Below are 14,699 nucleotides of genomic sequence, written 5' to 3'. Positions count from 1 at the left end.
ACATAATTAGATTAAGGGCAAGGACTATGTCTTATGTCTTATTTTTGCATCATTAGAACTCAGAGGGTCTAGAATACAGTATATAATCAATAGTCATTTACTTATTGAATAAGGGATAGGGAAAAGGTTTAAGAGAATTGCAACTGTAGTATCCGTGAGCTATTCTGCTTGGTCTTAACTGAAGTCACGAAACTAGACGATATGACCCTGATATGTCTTCTAGGACTCAAATATCTTACAGATATGTGATTTAAGACTTCTGTGGTATTCACGCTTAACAAAATTGAAAAATAAGTATTTCTATAGACATACTGGAGATCATTGACTAGAACAAATCGGAAAAGCAAAAGTGACAAATGATTGAACCTCAGAGAATAATTTCAGTTGCTGAAAGGGAGGAAGATCTATCTACAGTGGTTAGACGAGACAAAAGACTTATCACCCTCAATGAATGTCATCAATAAACGAAAGCATTCTTGGCTGGGTACAAATACCTGTAATCTCAGCACTTTGGAAGGCTGAGGTGGGAGGATCACTTGAGCCCAGGAGTTTGAGACCAACCTGGGCAACATGGCAAGACCCAGTCTCTACCAAAAAAAAAAAAAAAAAAAAAAAAAAAAAAAAAAAAAAAAAAAGCCAGGCATCGTGGCATGTGCCTGTAGTCCCAGCTACTCAGTAGCCTGAAGCAGGTGGATCACTTGAGCCCAGGGAGGTCGAGGCTGCAGTGAGCTGTGATTAAGTCACTGCACTCCAGCTGGGACACAAAAAGTAAGACTCTGTCTCAAGAAAAACAAATTAATTTAAAAAAGAAAATGTTTTGTGGGAATTTTTTCTATGCAAAATATTCCGCCAGAGCAATGTGTATGTTCTACCATATCCTCAACATCTAGAAGAGGACCTTTTATATAGCTTGCCATGACAGATAATAGACAGTAACTGAATGAAAATGAATACATGAGTAAGTGAATGCTGTGGCCCACAAGAAAATTATGGTCAAGTCAAGAAGTTGGAAAACATACCTAAAAAGTAAAGATCAGTAAAAAGTAGTACATATAAATGCTTGATACTGTACTTTAGACATTTAGGATTTCAGAAGAGAAGGAAGTTATAGCAAACATAATATTTGGAGAAATTTTTATGTAAGGTGGCACTTATGCTGAGGTACATGGACAGAAAGGTGGGTGGGCACTCCTGAAAGCAAAGGCCACAGGGTCTTTGCCTAGTTGTGGGACCTTATCACAGTTTGATTCTCAGATTGATTGTAAGTGGAGAGAGACAAGAAGTAAGGAACCGGTTAGGAGGCTACTACAGCAGTACATAATCCAGAAGACACAAATAGGCAAAGAAACAGGTACAAAGATGTTTATTGTGATATTGTGTATAGCAATTAGAAAATTAAAGACAATGTAAATGTCTATATAAGTTATAGTACACCCATGGAAGGAGGTAGATCTGCACTTACTGACATGAGATGTCTATGATAGTTTAAGTTTGGAAAGTTATTGTATAACATATATACATCGCATAGTGCTGATTTTAGAAAATAAATGATTTAAAATACTAAGAGTATCTGTGCCTTATGTATTGTATATGGAAAAGGGTCTGAAAACCTACACACAGAGAGATAAGTTTGCCATTAGACATATTGAGATTTTTCAAAAGGATGTGCCTGAAGATGTTGCTGCAGCCAGATTCTATATCTCACCTGGGTCTCATTGATGGCTTCCTTACAAGAGCTTTTTTGAGGAAGGACATTTTCCTATTTGAGCGTGAAAATATCTTTGGTTCCTTGATAATTTCCACTTTAAAATCTAAAAGAAAAAAAAATCACGAAGTTGGAGAACACTATATTATAAGCAATGAAAAGACAAAAAGTAGCAAGGACATTTTTCAGACATTAAGTTCATGTGAAAAAACCACTGTTCCCACAACTGCTGCCATCTCAGGTCATTAGTGTTAAGAACAGACTTAGGGATGACTGATACCCCTGACATGAACATCAGTCGCGGTTATGTTATCTAAGTATGTTGGCCTTTAGGTCTAGCGCCCACCTTCCTCAGAGAGATTGCCTCTGTCCTCGTTACATTAGTTAATGCCAAATGTCAGGCCTCCTCCGATCAGCTGTTTTCCTTGACACTTCTATTGTCCTACCTTAAATCTTTCCACTTGTCCCCTGGAATCCCTGCTTTGTAATAAGCAATCTTTCACAGATTGTTGACTTCTTTAAGAGTTCCCTCCATCTTCTTGTTTTAATAAAAACCATTTTCTTTCCCAAGGATGCTGCTTCTGTAAGCTTCTCAAATGATATTCTAGCACACCATACAAGTTCAGAATGGGTGTCTGGTTCCCTATTGCCATTTAGAAACTGTTATTCTCTCGCATATATCAAAACATCATTATTGCCTGGGCACAGTGGCTCATGCCTATAATCCCAGCACTTTGGGAAGCCAAAGTAGGAGTGATCACTTGAGGCTGGGATATTAAAATCAGTCTGGACAACACAGTGAGACCCCATCTCTAATTAACTGGGTGTGGTTGTGTGCACCTGCAGTCCTAGCTACTTGGAAGGCTCAGGCAAGAAGATCAGTTGAGCCCAGGAGTTTGAGGCTGCAGTGAGCTATGATGACACCATTGCATTTCAGCCAGGTCAACAGAGTAAGACTCTGTCTATAAAAATAATTTTAAATAATAAAAACAAAACATTATTATTGAAGAACAATAGATTTCATGAATTTCAGTATTATAAGTGCCCTTTGAGGTTGATGTTGTAGAAGAAAACATAGACTATGAACTCATCAAAGGCATAGATGGTGTGTTACTCATCTGACTTATAGAAATTAGGACATGACCTAGTTATATAGTTATTGTTTTAAAACAATTTTTAAATAGAATGTACCCACACAGGAAATTTGTGTGTAGCTTGGCAATACTTTCGGAAAGCATACAAAAAGTATTAAAAGCAATAGAAATATATGTTGGATCTAAACAAATGCAACTAAGTGAAAAAATAAAATCTAGACTATGGAAGACCAGATATAACATAAAAATGAAACAAAACAAAAACTCTCCCAATACAAAACACCTAGAAATACTGGATAAAAATAATACGCTTTCAAAGTGAAAGTAAATTTATAACAAATTAAGACAAAACAACATCAACATATAGAGGTTAGAAACAATGAGGATGCTAAAAACCAGGAATGTCAGTTTATAACAATACTTTCGCCACCCTAAAGGCATTTGCAGTGTTAAAGTCACAATGGGACACAAGACAAAGCCATAGGTCTTTAGCAAATGGGCAAAACATTGGACATAGCTTTTATTCTTAAGACATTTGACAATTATGTAAACAAATTGCTACTGGGGAATTTAGCAGAGCTTTTGGCAGATTCTCAGGGCAGAAGGGGGCAAAAATTACAAAACAGCAAAGGAGAAGAGGCCCTGATAAACACCCCAAGCTTTCAGTTGAAACTCCAAAGAGCCGAGAAAACAAGAAACAGCTCATCATCAAGGGAATGAGAACTAGCTTTGAAACAACTTAATCCCTGGGTAAATTAAGGTTATTTGGATGCTACTAGTTTAGTGTATGTCAGAAGTAAAAATCCTCTCTGGAGGAAAATAACTTCATCCAGAGGTTCAAACTGGCTCTACAAATTTTCACCAATGATGTTCATAAATCAAGCAGAAATAACAAGATATTTTAAAAGATTTCTCCAAAAACCAAGGGGGGGGTGGGGAAATGGTACTTGAAATAAGCACAGAAAATTCAAATATGAACTTTAAAGAAAGGAAAATATCAAAATAGATAATATTATAAAAAAATGGAAATTCTAGAAATAAAAAATTATTTAATGATTACAAGTAAGAAAAGTAATAACTGGTAGATGAGTTGAATGACAGATTATACACAACTAAAGAGAAAATTGTTGAACTAGGAGTTAGATGCAAAGGACATATCCAGACTGAAACACACAGAGGAGGAAACATGGAAAATACAGAAAAAAGTATACAAAATACACTTAAAAAGTCAAAAATATGTAAAATAAAATTATCAGGATAGATGGAATGGAGCAGGAAAAATACAAAGAGATAATAATTGAAAATTCCCTAAAACTGACAAAAGATATCTAGTCCAGAAGTTCCAAAGCTACAAGCAGCATAAAACCTGAGGCATATTATAGTAAAGAAAAGGGGGAAAAAAGAACTATTTTCTTCTACTAAGCAATGTCAATGAAAACTGACAGGTGACTCCTCAAATTGAAGTAAGGAAGCCAACAGACAATGGGATAACATTTTCAAAGTGTTAATAGGAAACAACTCCAAGAAGAATTCTACATCCAGAAACTATATTCTTCAGAAATAAAAGCAAAATAAAGACATTTTTCAGATGAACACTAAAGGAAATATCAAAGGGTGTTCTTTAGACATAAAAAGAATTTCTAGATGGCAACTTGGGGGAGTAAAAATCAACGAAAAAGAAAGAAAAGGTAAATATGTGAGTTAGCCTAAATAAATATTGACTCATAAAACAATAATACATATTCATTAGGAATACTGGTTTACATCAAACTCCAGTATGTCAGGGATGCATTTGGAAATCGATATGGTAATCACTAAAAGAAGAAGAAAACACATTACTGGAGAAAAAATATAAAAATTATTGACCTACACCCCCATCTTAATCTAAAAGAAAATGAAAAGGAAAGAAAAAGAAACATAGAACAGAAGGGACAAATAAAAAATAGTAACATAGAGTACCAAAATGGCAGCACGGAAGGATGCTAGCTTCACTCTCCACCCACCACAATCCAGAAAAACAAAAACAAATGTACAACGCTAAGACTGTTGCCAGAAATATCCTGGAACTCAAATATAATATGAGACATTTCCCAGGGATGCAGAGAAGTGAAAAAACTCTGAGCAGATGGTAAGAGAATTGGACTTCCACATCTGAGATACCCCTCCCCGCATTATGCCCAGCAACAAGTGCATGGAAAACTTTCCCCCAACGTGCTGTTTCTACCATGGAAAAAGTGAGATTGAGGTTTAAAACAAGCTTCTCCACCATCTTGGGTTTTCTGGCAGGGGAAACATCTTCATGGGAAGAATTCAGAGTGCCTGAAGAGAAATTTGTTCCTGAGGACAGGCAAAGCGGGGAGGTGGGACCACCATCCCCAGTTCTGGAAACTCTGCTCTATAAATCAGTCAAAGGAGACATCAAATTAGAGTGACTGTTTAGCAACATCACACTGTAGGAGGTTTGTCCCACAGGTCCCATATGCACAAACCCCTAACTAGCCTTCCCACACTGCCAGGATATTCCCTTTGGGATCCCCTCCATTTGGGAAGAGCAGTACTCCAATCCTTTACTAGAAGTGAGGCAATTCAGAGGTTTAGATACCTCCTAGAGCTGAAAAGGAGGCCGTGACCTAGCAGGCCAGCTTGGGCAACATGGTGAGACATCATCTCTATTAAAAAAAAAAATTAGCTGGGTATAGTGGTGCTTACCTGTAGTCCCAGCTACTTGGGGGGCAGAGGCAGGAGGATCACTTGAGCCCAGGAAGTTGAGATTGCAGTGAGCCATGTTTGTACCACTGCACTCCAGTCTGGGTGACAGAACAAAACTCCAAATCAAAACAAACAAGCAACAAAAAAAACCTCTAAGCAAATATATTCAATAAAAAACAAAACAAGTCAGACAGAGAAGACTGGAATAAATAACCCTTCAATGCAAAGACACATATGTAGGCCCACAAGAAACAAGAGCAAACAGAGAACCACAATCTTCCTTTCCCAGGACCAAAACAAGGAACCTGAAAATAACACTAAGGAGATGGTGATATGTGAGCTCTCTGACCAAGAATTCAAAATAGTAGTTTTAAGAAAACTCAGTGATCTCCAAGATAACACAGAAAAATAATTCAGAAATCCATTGAAGAAATTTAACAAAGAAGTTGAAATAATAAAAGAAGTTAAACAGAAATCTTGGAACTTAGAAATACATTTGCTGAACTGAAAAATTCATTAGAGGCTCTCAAAGCAAAATGGATCAAGGAGAGGAAAGGACCAGTGAGCTTGAAGACAGTCTATTTTCAATATATAGTCAGAGGAGAAAAAAGAAGAAAAAATATAAAAATCAATAAAGTTTGCCTACAAGATATAGAAAGTTATCTCAAAAGAGAAAATTGAATTACTGGTGTTTGAGAGGGAGTTGAGCAAGAGCAAGGGATAGAAGATTTATTTAAAAAACAATAATAGCTGAAAACTTTCCAAAACTTGAGAAAGAGATAAATATCCAGGTACAGGAAGGTCAGAGAACACCAAACAGATTTGACCCAAATAAGACTACCCCAAGGACTATAATAATCAAACACCTAAAAGTCAAGGACAGACAGAAAAATACAAAACAAACAAACAAACAAACAAAAAACCAGAAATAGAAAAGAGGCAAATAGCATATAAGGGACCTCCAGTTCATCTAATAACAGACTTCTCAATAGAAATCATACAGACCAGCAGGAAGTTGAACAACATTTTCAAAGTGCTGAAAGAAAAACACTGCCATGCAAGAATATTGTATCCAGAAAAGTTATCCTTCAAATATAAAGGAGAGGTAAAGTCTTCCCTAGACAAACGAAAGCTGAAAGAATTCACTAACACTAGACTCGTTTTACAAGAAGCACTAAAGGGAATTTTTTTGATCTGAAAGAAAAAAACACTAACATGATAAGAAAACTTAAAAAAGCAATCAAATGAAAAAGCATTTGAAGGTATGAAACGCACTGATAAAATTAACTACACAGACAAACCCAGAATACTGTAATACTATAATTATGGTGTTCAACCCACTCATAACATATATGAACCCAAAAGACAAAGCTATAAAAAATGAGAATAGCTACAGAAACTGTTAAAACATTAGTAATAAGTAAATTAAGATAACTGAAGTCAAACTGTGGTAGGGATGGAGTTAAAGTGTAAAAGCTTTTAAAAAATATTTTCCTTGTTTTTATTCTTTATGATCTAAGATAGATTAACTTCTTTATAAAATAACGTATCTATAAGATGTTTTTTGTAAGCCTTATGGTAACCACAATGCAAAAATCTATAATACATTCACTAAAAATCAAATGCAACAAATTAAAACATACTACAAGAGAAAATCACTTCACCACAAAGAAAGACAGTAAGAAAGGAAAAAACGAAGAAAGGAGTTGTAAAACAACCAGAAAAATAAGCAACAAAATGGCAGTAGTAAGTCCTTACTTATTGATAACACTGAGTGTAAATGAGCTCAATCCTGCAATTAAAAGGTATAGAGTGGCTAAACAGATAAAGAAACAAGACTCAACTATATGCTACCTGCAAGAAATTCCCTTCACCCATACAGATGATATGGACAGGAGATAGAGACGGGAAATACTGGGTAGAAGAAGGCAGTTCCCTGGCAAAGGGCCCACTCCCAAGCCTGGAAACCCACGACCCTAAATGGGAACAGGCATTTCTGGTTTTGTGTCCAAATGTTGCCTTCTGGCCTGCCACCTCTCCCTTTCCTGTGGGTAAAGTAATATTGGCTGTTTCCCTTCACGGAGGTCTAGCCGTCACATAGGACTGAAGTAAATCCCTGGGGCAACAAAGGCATCATTTGTTGCTGGAAGACCCCAAGATGGAACTCCATCAGCCAAGATACCTGGACTTTGCTGTGCTATCTCTTCTTTCACGGTTTGAAATGGCTCCTATCTCTTCTTTTATAATGTTAAGGATTTTGCTACAGACTGTGGCAATGACATTAAATAGAATGAGCATTTGGCCCAGCCATCAGAGGTGCAATTCAGAACGCTGTGGTTTCTGTTTGGTGCGACCCTGAAGCCCAACCCATGGCCACAGGGTCCCACGCACAGTGGCTCCTCTCCTTATCCCCTCCCCTTCTGGCTAGGGCACCTGGGCGAGTCTGCAGCATGTACCAGCTGCGCCCAATGGCCACGGGCGCGGGGGGCGCGGGTAGAAAAAAACCACGGCTGCCGCTGGGACCCTGCATAGACAGCTGGCCAGTGCCTCCTGTTTGCCGTGCCAGCAGAGCCATTCCCCCCATGGTTGAAGGATCCTCACTGGTCTAAACTGGGGGAAAGATACAATAATTAAAGGAACCCATTTGCTCAAAGCAAGAAGTTCTCCCTCCACACCCTCTGTCTCTCTGTCTGTCTCTCTTTTCTTTGTTTTTAGTACTTTAAACTGTTTTCTTTTCTTTTCTTTTCTTTCCTTCCCCCATGCACTCTGCTTATGATAGGGAGGAGCAACCCCTGTTGACTGATAACTGCAAATTCGCCAGGGCCCATTTGAGATTTAATCTAAACAGATCCATGCAGCCTCTGAAATACTTTTTTTGTCCCAAACTCGATTCCAGGCTCCAGGTTGCGGCCCTAGAAAGGAAAACCAGATCTGAGGATTCAAAGCCAGACAACAGGCACAATGTAAATGGGCAAAACCAATTCCTGCCGACTAAATCCCTGCTTCATGAAAGGAGGCCATACTCCATGGCATAGATAAGGCCCAGGGAACCCAAAGTTGCCAACAGTAGCGGGATGGAGACATAGGTGAATGCAGACAATTCCTATTCTTTAGGTCCTCTCTGCTTCATGGGTGCAGGCTGCAGTGACACCCACGGGTGGCATCTGCCATGGTTGCTGGGACTCAGGGATGAAAAGATGGAAGAGAAAGGAGGACTGCCTATTTTCTCTCTCCCTCACATCCTGAGTTTTCACTGAAAGAAGGAAAGGAAATGAGGAACACTTCTATTTTCCTGTCTTTCAAAATGGGCAACCTGCTGTCTTCACCACCCCCAGCTTATACTCCTCTGGAGTGTATCCTGAACCTCTGAGACTGCTTTGACCCTCAGAATCTGGAGGAAAAAATGCTTCATATCCCCCTGCACAAAAGTTTGGCCAAATTATGAAGGATTGGCTTGGTGTCAGGAAGGAACCATTCATTTCGACACCATCTGGTGGTTGGACATTTTCTGTAGAAAAGGTCCTATCCTGCTTCAGTCTCATGCTTGCCCCCCCTCCTAGAAATCCTCCCTGTAGACCCCTGGTCTCACTCTTGCCCTCCAGCAGATGCCTGGTGAACTTGGTTTCAATAAGGTCTGAGTCCCCTTCTCTCTACAGGACTTGAAGCAAATTAAGGGAGATCTTAGCAGGTTTCCAGATGACCCCGACAGATATATAGAGGCTTTCCAGAATTTAACCCAATATTTGCACTCTCCTGGAAAGATGTGATGTTACTTTTGAATGGACCCTGAGGAACACTGAGAAGCAGGCCACTCTGCAAGCGGCAGAGAGATTTGGGGATGAGCTTTGTATCACATATAGCATCAGGGAAGGGGGCAAACTTCATCCAACTGGAAGAGAAGCAGTACCAGTGAATGACCCTGAATGGGATCCCAGTGACGAGATGGGGGACTGGAAGAGGAGACACTTTCAGGTATGCATAATGGAAGGCTTATGTAGGATGAGGACCAAGCCTCTCAATTACAGCAAGCTATCCATGATGCACCAGGGATTTAATGAAAATCCCACTGCAGGCTGGGCATGGTAGCTCATGCCTGTAATCCCAGCACTTTGGGAGGCCAAGGTGGGTGGATCACCTGAGGTCAGGAGTTCAAGACCAGCCTGGCTAACATGGTAAAACACCATCTCTACAAAAATACAAAAATTAGCCGGGCATGATGGCAGGTGCCTGTAATCCCAGCTACTCAGGAGGCTGAGGCAGGAGAATCGTTTGAACCCAGGAGGTGAAGGTTGCAGTGAGCCAAGATCGCACCATTGCATTCTCATCTGAGCAACAGAGTGAGACTCTGTCTCAAAAAAAAAAAAAAAAAAAAAAGAGAGAGAGAGAAAAGAAAATCCCATTGCTTTCTTAGAGAGGCCAAGAAGGGCCTTGGTAAAGTACACCTATCTATCTCCTGATTCTGTCAAGTGACAGCTAACCCCAAAGGATAAATTTATTATTCAGGCAGCCCCTGATACAAGGAAGAAGTTGCAGAAACGGGCCCTGGGACCAGATAGTACTTTGGAGAGCCTCCTGGAAGTGGCTGCCTTGGTCTTTTACAATAGAGATAGGGAGACACAAGAAAGAGGCAGAAGCTTTAAGGGCCACCATGCAAGTCCGCAAACCCCAGAATTCCCAGAATGCATCTGTTAACTGCTACAGATGTGGCAAGAATAGTTATCTCTCTTCTAAAGTATGACTGCTCCCGTACAAGGTTTAATTTCTTTCACTAGGGTAAAACAGCTTGGGGTACAAGTTGTTAGTATATTTCACTTCTTACTTCTGTAATCTTTGGCACTAGATTCTTTCCTTGTATAATACACATGTTTAACCCACGCATACTTAACCTTATAAAACTTGTTTCTTCTCTCTCACCTAGGCCATCAAACTCCAAATGGTCAGGCGACCAGAGCCTTGGATGATGGCTTCATTTTGCCAGAGACCCTTAGATAGATCTGGGAGGAATCTGACTTCTGTTTTCCCCAAAACAATGCCCCTGTCAGCAGGAAGTAGCTAAGACTGGTCGTCGTCCATATTCTAATGGCAGTTAGATGTGCCTCTTCAGAGAGGGAAAATGATATCGACTGGAGACAGGGAAATACTGGGTAGAAGAAGGCAGTTCCCCGGCAAAGGCCCTACCCCTAGGCCTGGAAACCCACAATGCTAAATGGGAACAGGCATTCCTGTTTTTGTACCCAAATGTTGCCTTTTGGCCTGCCATGCCCCACTCCCATCCTGTGCCCATATAAACCCCAAACCCCAGGGTCCATGGGCAGACAAACAGAAGAGCAGAGGAGCAGAAGAGTGGCACAGCAGAGAAGGAGAGGAGAGAAGGAGCATCAGAACATTGAGAGGATTTCAACTGGGGACAGTCAGAAAGAAGATCAGCCATGGGGTAGCCAAACTCCAGGGGAAGATCATCTCCCCGCTCCATCCCTTTTTCACCTCTGCCTCCATTCTGTTGAGAGCCACCTCCATCATGCACCATCCTTCAAATTTGTGTGTGAACTGATTCTTGCCGGACACCAGACAAGAACCCAGGTACAAAGAGGGCACTGAGCTGGTTAACGCTTAAGCTGTCTCTGGATGGTAGAGCTAAAACAGCACTGTGGCACACCCACTGGGGCTCTGATAATTGCAGGAACCCACCTGTCAAAGCTACCGTGGGGCTGGAGCCCAGAAGTGCTCGCCCTGGCTCCTGCACCTGCCTGTCTGCATGCCCCTCCTTCTGTAAGGGGTTTGAGCATGCAGCAGTCGAACAGATGAGCCACACCGCTGTTGCACCTTCTGCAGTGGGGCGGGGTGGGGGGGTTCAGGGAACTCTCCCATTTCACATATACTGAAAGTGGGGGGATGGAAAAAGATATTCCATACAAGCAGAAATAAAGAGGCAAGAATAGCTATACTTACATCAGATAAAATAGACAACAAATCAAAGACTGTAAAAAGAGACAAAGAGAGTCACTATATAGTAATAAAGAGGTCAACTTAGCAAGAGGATAGAACAATTATAAATATCTATGTGCCTAACACCAAAGCATCAAAGTACTGATAGATGTAAAAGGAGAGAAAGATCGTAATACAATAATAGCAGTGTTAGAACTGATAAACAAATCCAGTAAAGTTTCAGGATACAAAATCAACATACAAAAATTAGTAGCATTTATATACACCAACAGTGAACAATCTGAAAAGTAAAAAGGAATCCCATTTATAGCTACAAAAATATAAAATATATAGGAATCGATTTAACCAAAGAAATGAAAGATCTATACAAGAAAAATTACAAAACGCTGATGAAAGAAACAAAAAAGAAGATATATACAAATGAAAGATTACTCCATGCTCATGGATTGGAAGAATTAATACTGTCGAAATGACAATACTATCCAGAGTAATTTATAGATTCATCCTATCGAAACACCAATCACATTCTTCAGAGAAATTTTTTTAATCCCACAATTTATATGAAATCACAGAAGACCCCCAAATAGCCAAAGCAATCCTAAGCAAAAAGGACAAAGCTAGAAGCATCATACTACCTGGTTTCAAAAGTTACTACAAAGCTACAGTAACCAAATCAGCAGCATGGAAACAGATACATAGACCAATGGGACAGAACACAGAGCCCAGATATAAATCCATGCCTTTACAGCCAACTCATCTTCAACAAATGTGCAAAGAAGATACAGTGGGGAAATTGAGTCTCTTCAATAAATGGTGCTAAGAAAGCTATATAACTGGACAGACACAGTGGCTCACACCTGTAATTCCAGCACTTAGGGAGGCCGAGGCGGGCAGATCACCTGAGGTCGGGAGTTTGAGACCAGCCTGACCAATATGGAGAAACCCCATCTCTACTAAAAACACAAAATTAGCTGGGCATGGTGGCGCATGCCTGTAATCCCAGTACTTGGGAGACTGAGGCAGGAGAGTCTCTTGAACCCAGGAGGCGGAGGTTGCGGTGAGCTGAGATTGCACCACTGCGCTCCAGCCTGGGTAACAAGAGTGAAACTGTCTCAAAAAAATAAAAAATAAAAATAAAAAATAAAAAAGAAAGAAAGCTGGATAACTATATGGAGAAGAATGAAACTAGACCTCTATTTCTCGTCGTATACAAAAATCAAATAAAAATGTATTAAAGACAAAAATCTTCTAAGACCTGAAACGTTGGGGGAAATGCTCCAGGACATTGGTCTGGGCAAAGACTTTTTATGTAAGACCTCAAAAGCACCAGCAACCAAAATAAAAATATACAAATAGGTTTACATCCTAAAATTTATTCACAGTAACAAAAACAATTATCAAAATAAACAGGCAATACATAGGCTGGGAGAAAATATTTGCAGACTACCCACCTGAAAAGGGATTCATAACCAGAATTTTTTTTTTTTTGACAAGGTTGAACAAATTATTTTATCTTTTTTTTAATTATTATTATACTTTAAGTTCTAGGGTACATGTGCCTAACGTGCAGGTTTGTTACATATGTATACTTGTGCCATGTTGGTGTGCTGCACCCATCAACTCGTCAGCACCCATCAATTCATCATTTATATCAGGTATAACTCCCAATGCAATCCCTCCCCCCTCCCCCCTCCCCATGATAGGCCCCGGTGTGTGATGTTCCCTTCCCGAGTCCAAGTGATCTCATTGTTCAGTTCCCACCTATGAGTGAGAACATGCGGTGCTTGGTTTTCTGTTCTTGTGATAGTTTGCTAAGAATGGTTTCCAGCTGCATCCATGTCCCTACAAAGGACGCAAACTCATCCTTTTTTATGGCTGCATAGTATTCCATGGTGTATATGTGCCACATTTTCTTAATCCAGTCTGTCACAGATGGACATTTGGGTTGATTCCAAGTCTTTGCTATTGTGAATAGTGCCGCAATAAACATACGTGTGCATGTGTCTTTATAGCAGCATGATTTATAATCCTTTGGGTATACACCCAGTAGTGGGATGGCTGGGTCATATGGTACATCTAGTTCTAGATCCTTGAGGAATTGCCATACTGTTTTCCATAATGGTTGGACTAGTTTACAATCCCACCAACAGTGTAAAAGTGTTCCTATTTCTCCACATCCTCTCCAACACCTGTTGTTTCCTGACTGTTTAATGATTGCCATTCTAACTGGTGTGAGATGGTATCTCCATAACCAGAATATTTAAGAAGCTCAAACAACTCAACAGCAAACCAAATAATCCAATTTAAAAATGGGCAAAAAATCTGAATAGACATTTCTCAAAAGAAAACATACAAATAGTTAACAGGTGTATGAAATAATGCTCGACATCACTGATCATCAGAGAAATGCAAATCAAAACTATGACAGCCAGGCACAGTCGCTCATGCCTGTAATCCCAGCACTTTGGGAGGCCCAGGTGGGTGGATCACCTGAGGTCAGGAGTTCAAGACCTGCCTGTCCAACATGGTGAAACCTCGTCTCTATTAAAAATACAAAAATAGCTGAGTATGGTGGTGGGTGCCTATAATCCCAGCTACTCAGGAGGCTGAGGCAGGAGAATCACTTGAACCCGGGAGGCAGAGGTTGCAGTGAGCCGAAATCACGCCATTCCACTCCAGCCTGGGCAACAAGAGTGGAAACTCCATCTCAACAACAACAACAAACAACAAAAACAACAACAGCAACAAAACTACAATGAGATATGATCTCATCCTAGTTAAAATGGCTTTTTATCAAAAAGACGGAATAACAGATGCTGGTGAGATTGTGTAAAAAGGAAAACACCTGCACATTGTTGGTAGGAATGTAAATTAATATAGCCAGTAGGAAAATAGTATGGAGGTTTCTCGGAAAATTAAAAATAGAACTACCATATAACACAGCAATTCTACTACTGGGTATGTATTTTAAAGAAAGAAAATCAACATATCAAAAAAAACATCTGGGCCGGGCATGGTGGCTCACACTATCAGCACATTGAGAGGCTGAAGTGGGTGGATTGTTTGAGCCTGGGAGTTCGAGATCAGCCTGGGCAACATGCCAAAACCCCATCTCTAAAACAATAAAATAATTAGCCGGGTGTGGTGGCATGTGCCTGTGGTCCCAACTACTCGAGGAGGTTGAGGTGGGAGAATTGCTTGAGTCCAAGAGGTCAAGGCTGCCATCAGCCATGATTGCACCATTG

General features: G+C 40.1%; 1 protein-coding gene across 1 annotated transcript in view; it reads right to left on the bottom strand.

Moving 5' to 3' along the window:
* The window catches only part of RGSL1 (regulator of G protein signaling like 1), a 107,194-nt gene that overhangs the window by 38,291 nt on the left and 54,204 nt on the right, over positions 1-14,699 (bottom strand). The window contains exon 11 of the mRNA XM_030936616.1: positions 1,706-1,811. Coding sequence (XP_030792476.1) covers positions 1,706-1,811 — 106 coding nt within the window. The remainder of the gene's footprint in view (positions 1-1,705; positions 1,812-14,699) is intronic.

Source organism: Rhinopithecus roxellana, chromosome 8 (genome assembly GCF_007565055.1).
Source record: "Rhinopithecus roxellana isolate Shanxi Qingling chromosome 8, ASM756505v1, whole genome shotgun sequence".
Lineage (NCBI taxonomy): Eukaryota > Metazoa > Chordata > Mammalia > Primates > Cercopithecidae > Rhinopithecus > Rhinopithecus roxellana.
The sequence above is the reverse complement of the archived record's forward strand: the minus strand, read 5'-3'. Positions and strand labels throughout refer to the sequence as shown.